At 38.5% G+C, this 6,000-nt stretch overlaps 1 protein-coding gene across 1 annotated transcript in view; it reads right to left on the bottom strand.

The window, feature by feature from the left end:
- Positions 1 to 1,254: 1,254 nt before the first annotated feature.
- The window catches only part of heatr1 (HEAT repeat containing 1), a 32,143-nt gene continuing 27,397 nt past the window's right edge, over positions 1,255 to 6,000 (bottom strand). The window contains 7 exon segments of the mRNA XM_046854192.1: positions 1,255 to 1,488; positions 1,909 to 2,017; positions 2,146 to 2,304; positions 2,425 to 2,582; positions 3,482 to 3,650; positions 3,738 to 3,842; positions 4,197 to 4,331. Of these exon segments, the coding sequence (XP_046710148.1) occupies positions 1,400 to 1,488; positions 1,909 to 2,017; positions 2,146 to 2,304; positions 2,425 to 2,582; positions 3,482 to 3,650; positions 3,738 to 3,842; positions 4,197 to 4,331 (924 nt within the window). The 3' untranslated portion in view covers positions 1,255 to 1,399.

Here is a 6,000-nt window from a genome sequence, read left to right as displayed (position 1 = left end):
TAACCTTTTCCAGACTGATAGATCTCAATTACTTCCTCTCATTTGTTTCTGAATTTATTTGGACCTCTTAAGAGATTTCTTAATGGTGAACAGGTGTGGCAGTAATCAGGTCTGGGTGTGACAAGAGAAATTGAACTCAGGTGTGATAAACCACAGTTTTAACAGGGGGGCAAACACTTTTTCACACTGGGCCATGTAGTTTTAGATTTTGTGTTCCCTCAATAATAAAAACCTTCGTTTAAAAACTGCATGTTGTGTTCACTTGTGTTATCTTTTACTAATATTTAAATTAGTTTGATGATCTGAAACAATAGTGTGTGACAAACATGCAAAACTATAAGAAATCAGGAAACACTTCTACACACCACTGTATGCTCTTGATACTGAATTAACACAAATCTTCACAGCTACACCCCAAAATCTCACAAAAAGCAAGAGTGGTTATTATAAAAAACAAGAATGAATTGTATATAGTTATATACAATATGCAATAGTATATAGTTTATACTTTTTGTCTACCTTCTTTGCTGTGTTTTATTTTTATCCTTATTTCCATTCTTTGTATGCTTGAATGCCAGACAGATGTAAAAAGCATTTCACTGCATGTCTGGGTTATTAATAAAAATCAACCAATCAGCATTTAGTAGGTATATCGTTGAGGCTACATCATGAAACTGAAACAGCATGTTTATCTATAGACTACTGAATATTCTACCACGGCAAGAACTACACACTGACGGTGCCGTGACCCTATTATTGACCCCCAGGCTCCTACCTGCTAAATTGCGCTTCCAATATCTTTTTAATTAGGAAAATTCAAGATCTCAACATTTGTTTTATAAACAATGCAATGCATTGAAATAAGTATAGAATTATTCTATAGAATAAACTTTAGCAATTTTTTTGAAAAGCTTTATGAAAGCATACTTTGTAAATGTAAGGGTTAAAATCCAAAATGAAACGCCACTACAGTCCTGCAGCACGCTGACCCAGGCTCAGTCTGATCAGTGGAATCAAAGGCCCAATAGGAGCCTGCAAAAGTTAATGTGTAAAGGTTACAGCTAATGTGTAAACATGCTACAGACTCAAGATACTGCACGCTGGTGTTTCTGGGTGGTGTGAACACAGTAAGAATGCTAAGGTTTGGCATGGAATAATAAAGAGAACAAAATCATAGTTCTTAGAATTTATTCGAGACGATCGTCTGGATTTGTTGCTTCATAAACTGCCAAAAAACAATACAGAACAATGCAATTCAGATGTCACATTATTTTTATTTATTTATTTTTTTTTACCAGAAGTGCACAAAAGATCATTTGTTGTATAAGGTGTACACAGAGGCCACTGAAGCTCAAGTTATAATTCAAAGTGGTCTCTTTTGTGCGGTCAGATATGAGTATTAAAAGTAGCTCTGCAAGGATTCTCCCAGGATCGTCTCCAACTCCTGAATAGTCTTTTGCACCTGGTGTTCCACCTCCTCGCATTCATCTACAGAGACAAGACACATTCACGGGTTGAGATTTAGAAATGACATGAGGGAACAAAGAATGTGTATCCTGACACACAAATCAGAGCACAGCCACCTTTATCAGATATACTGATAATAATAATAATAATAATAATAATAATAACAACGTGATGGTTATAACTATTACTATTATTATTATAATAAATATCTGAGGAAGCAGAACAGTGAAAACTAAGGTTGATTGCCTGAGACCAGTTTTTTTTATGTTTCCACCCCCTCCGAGCCCAAAGACACTATGTATTTTTGAGTACAACTACATTTGAATTAACACAGACAAACTGGGATATGAGAGCACATTGTGTTTGTGCACTTGACAAAGTTTCAGAGGAAAAAAACAAGCAATTCCCTTAGTTTGGCTTAAACACACACTCATGGCTCACCTTCCATTAGCTCAGCCAGGAACGGGATGCTCTCTGGTAGAAGCACCATGTAGTTCTCCTTCAGTTTGCTTGCCAACTCAACCAACGTCAGCAGTGCCGAGAAGCGCACCTGGAAGAAAAGCGAACAAAAGCTGTGAGCATATTTCATTCCACAACACTTTCATTATTTATACATATCCATTAAACTTTCTTTTATGATTGTGTGGCAACAGGAATCGTGCTACTTGTTTCCATCACCTTGGGACTGTTATGCCGTGTTTTCAGCAGGATCTGGTAGTTGAGAACTTTCCACTGAGAGTCATCACCCATGGCAACAGAGAACTGGGCTACACACGGAACCAAGTGCTGAATGACTCGGGTCTGGTAGACCTGCTCTCCGCCCAACATGTTCTCCAACTGCCAGTGGACAACATGAATATGTGAGTGCATAATCACTGTACTGCATTCGCTGAGCTATTAAAAATAAATCATCCATACAGAGACAATACCTAAAAATGAATAAGCTGTAAAACCCACCTGATCTACCAGAGGGACCAGGAGGGTATCTGCTCTTTCTTTGCTGATGAATCGTTGTGTGTCATACAGAAAGATCTTATGGAGGCAGTCCAGTGTATATTGCAGCAAAAGACTGCTCTTCTGCAAAGCATCATCTTCATCTTCAAAGAAGGCCTTGTCTGCGAGGAGATCATACGAGGTTAAATATACACATTTACACACGTGTGCCACGTGAAGACCTGAACCTTATAATTAGCAAAACTAAATTCAATCAATCTGAAATGTAGTTTTGTTTGGATGAACAATTCTGTAATGTTTGGTAAATACTAAACTAAACATGTCCAGTAACTACATTAGTACTTTATTTTAGCATGTTTATACCAGAGTTGTATATTATTTGAGTAAATGTACTTTGCTGAGGTAAATTTTGGCAGCTTTCTAGTTTTAGTGATTATTAAGGATTTTTTCTTACTAGTCAACTACTTTTAGGATTCGATAGATGCATCTGGGTTGCACCGAATGTCCATTTATTTGCAGATATTGTAACTGACAATGACATTACTGATTACAGTTTGCTTGGCAGCTTCATCTGCCGTGGCTTATTTTTTATTAAAGATTGCTACTTTGCCTTTTTTTAAATAAATTTTTTGAACAATCTTTGGTTTATTCTGGTGTGTTGAAGAGGTTGTTGTGTTGCTGTTTAATGCAGTGTTGAAGTGTTCAATTTGTTTTGTATTTTAGGAAATAAAACCTCAAATCAACTTCTTTTGGCTTTTCACTAACGGGTGTCCTGGTGTTGAGGACTTGTGCATCTTTGAGCCTAAAAAGTTAAATTTTAGTCAAATACTCAACTACTTTTTAAATAACATGCTCCAAGTCTTTTACTTAAATCGTATTGGAATTGGTGACTTTTACTCAAGTATGATTTTCAGGTACTCTGGTCCATACTAAGCATAAAAAGAAGAGGATGGGATGGAGAGAGAAACAAAAAAAAAAGTATATATATATATATATATATATGTATATATGTATATGTATTTACAAATGGTGAAGAAAGTGTCGTTAAAAAGAGAATTACCAGTGTGGGCAGTATGGAGTTGGCGAAGAAGGTCTGAAAATAGTTTCACCAGCTGGCCAGCAAACAGTACAAACAAGCCCTTCAGTCTGTCTGCAATACAATCAACTAGCCTGCAGAAGGTCAACATTCGGTCCTTAGGTGCTCCTTCTGTTTTACTCCAGTCAAAAAGCTGCCATAAAAAAAACAGGTTGCGTATTTTCTTAACTGAACTATTTAATAAGATCAGCAGGTAGTAGAGTGTGAGCTTTCGGCTTACCTTGAAAAATAGTGGTCTAAATGTGACCTCAGAAAGCTTCATTACCATCACAAGAAGACAGTCTATGACACAGCCCTCGATTTCAGACGTCTTTTCCAGATCTCCCTGTTCAAACACACCATGGGCTTTAGTCACCATGATCCTATATTCAATTCCATTTCATTCAATTCAATTTTATTTTCAGACATTGTCCCAATGCAGCTTTACAGAGATCAAGAGCTTATAAAGTTTATCCATGATGAGTGTGCCAGTGCTGATTTGTGACAAAGGGGAAAAAACTCCCTGAGGATGAAACCCATCCTTATCTGAGTGGCACAGAATGTCTATTCATTATCTTTCCCCTTATTGATGAGGGAATCAGATCCTGGCTTCACTCACTGTATAATTCCCATTAGATCCTGCACCAGAACGACCAAACTTATCTAAGCATTAATGAGGAATGCTCTGAGGAGGTTTTACCTGATGGTGTTTAGTACGGAAGTCCAATGCTGACAAGAAGAAGGAGGTAAGTTCTGAATGGTGGGAGTTGAGCTCATCCTTTTCCATATGTCCAATGTGCTCTTTCAGGATGTTCATCAGAGGATGAAGATGGTGCTAAACCAGTGAAAAGATTAGATTAGATTCCACTTTGTCATTGTGCAGACAACAAATACAGCGTCAATGAATTGCAGTTATCATCTAACCAAAGGTGCAAATAACCCTAACCCCTAGCAATGTAAATAAATAAATAAATCTAACATTTCAGCAACACTTTATTATCTCTTCTCAAGGGACAATAATATAGAAATAAAACGTGGATATATTTGAGTATCAATGCGCAGTTTGTATAACAGTACAGATTTATTATCCTCTGAAAATAACAACTTAGTCATTATTGTCTAAATAACTAACAACAAAAGTGAGTAGACCCTCAGTAATAACAGCTGTACGTGGTGTAAAGACACACGTCCTATTCATCATGTTCATGTTTTTGTGTTTTGCTTGACAAAACCAGACAAATGTGTGTATCTTGTATTAGAGCAGTTAAAATGTGGTGCTTTCAGTACAAATCTCTCATACTGACCACTGGATGTTCAACATGTACCTCATGGTAAAGATCTCTGAGGATCTGAGAATTTCAATTGTTTTTCTCCACAAAGATTCTGAGGCTGTAAGAAGATCAGTATCACCCTGAAACTGAGTTACAGTGCAGTGATCAGGGTCATACAGAGGTTTTCCAAGACGGGTTCCACTCGGACCTCACAAAGATCCATTAAAGATGTTGAGTCCTCCTGCTGTGTGTCAGGTGGTGGAGCTTCAAAACACAGACGCATGGGTGCTGCAGCATTGCTTTAGAGGTCGCAGTAGAAGAAGATCCGCCTGTCAGTGCTCAGACCGTACGCAGCACACTGCAACAATTTGGATTGCATGTCCATCGTCCCGGAAGGAAGCCTCTTCTAAAGCTGCTCACAAGTAAGACCACAAACAATTTGCTGAAGAAAATCTGAAGAGCATGAGTTACTAGAACCATAAACTTGTTTGGCTCAGATGGTGTCCAGCATGTGGGGCGATGCCCTTGTGAGAAGATTGTGTGCAGCAAGGTGGTGGTAGCATCACGGTCTGGGGCTGCATGAGTGCTGCTGGTACTGGGGAGCTGCGGTCCATTGAGGGAAACATGGATTCCAACATGTACTGTGACTTTCTGAAGCAGAACATGATGCCCTCTCTTCAGAAACCGGGCCGAACTGCAGTTTTCCAACGTGATAACGACACCAAACACACCGCAAAGAGGACCACTGCCCTGCTGAAGCTGAAGGTGAAGAAGTGGCTAAGTATGTCTCCAGACCTGCACCCTATTGAGCACCTGTGGGGATCCTCAAGCGGAAAGTGGAGAAGCACCATGTGTCTAACATCCAGCAGCTCAGTGATGTCATTATAAAGGAGTGGAAGAGGATCCCAGCAACAACCTGTGAATTCCATGTCCAGGAGGATTAAGGCAGTGCTACATAACAATGGTGTTCAAACACAATATTCACACTTTGGACACACTTTTTCTACATGTTCACTTACTGTGTACTCACTTTTGTTGCCAGATATTTTGATAATGTCTGTATGTTGAGTTATTTTTAGAGGACAGTAAATCAGTACCGCTATACAACCTGCACATTGACTACTCTAAAATATATCCAATGTTTATTTCTATCGTATTGTTCCTTGAGAAGAAATAATAAAGTGCTTGCTGAAATGTGAGGGATGCACATGTGTATGTATGTATGTATATATA

The sequence above is a fragment of the Silurus meridionalis genome, chromosome 7 (assembly GCF_014805685.1).
Source record: "Silurus meridionalis isolate SWU-2019-XX chromosome 7, ASM1480568v1, whole genome shotgun sequence".
NCBI lineage: Eukaryota > Metazoa > Chordata > Actinopteri > Siluriformes > Siluridae > Silurus > Silurus meridionalis.
The sequence above is the reverse complement of the archived record's forward strand: the minus strand, read 5'-3'. Positions and strand labels throughout refer to the sequence as shown.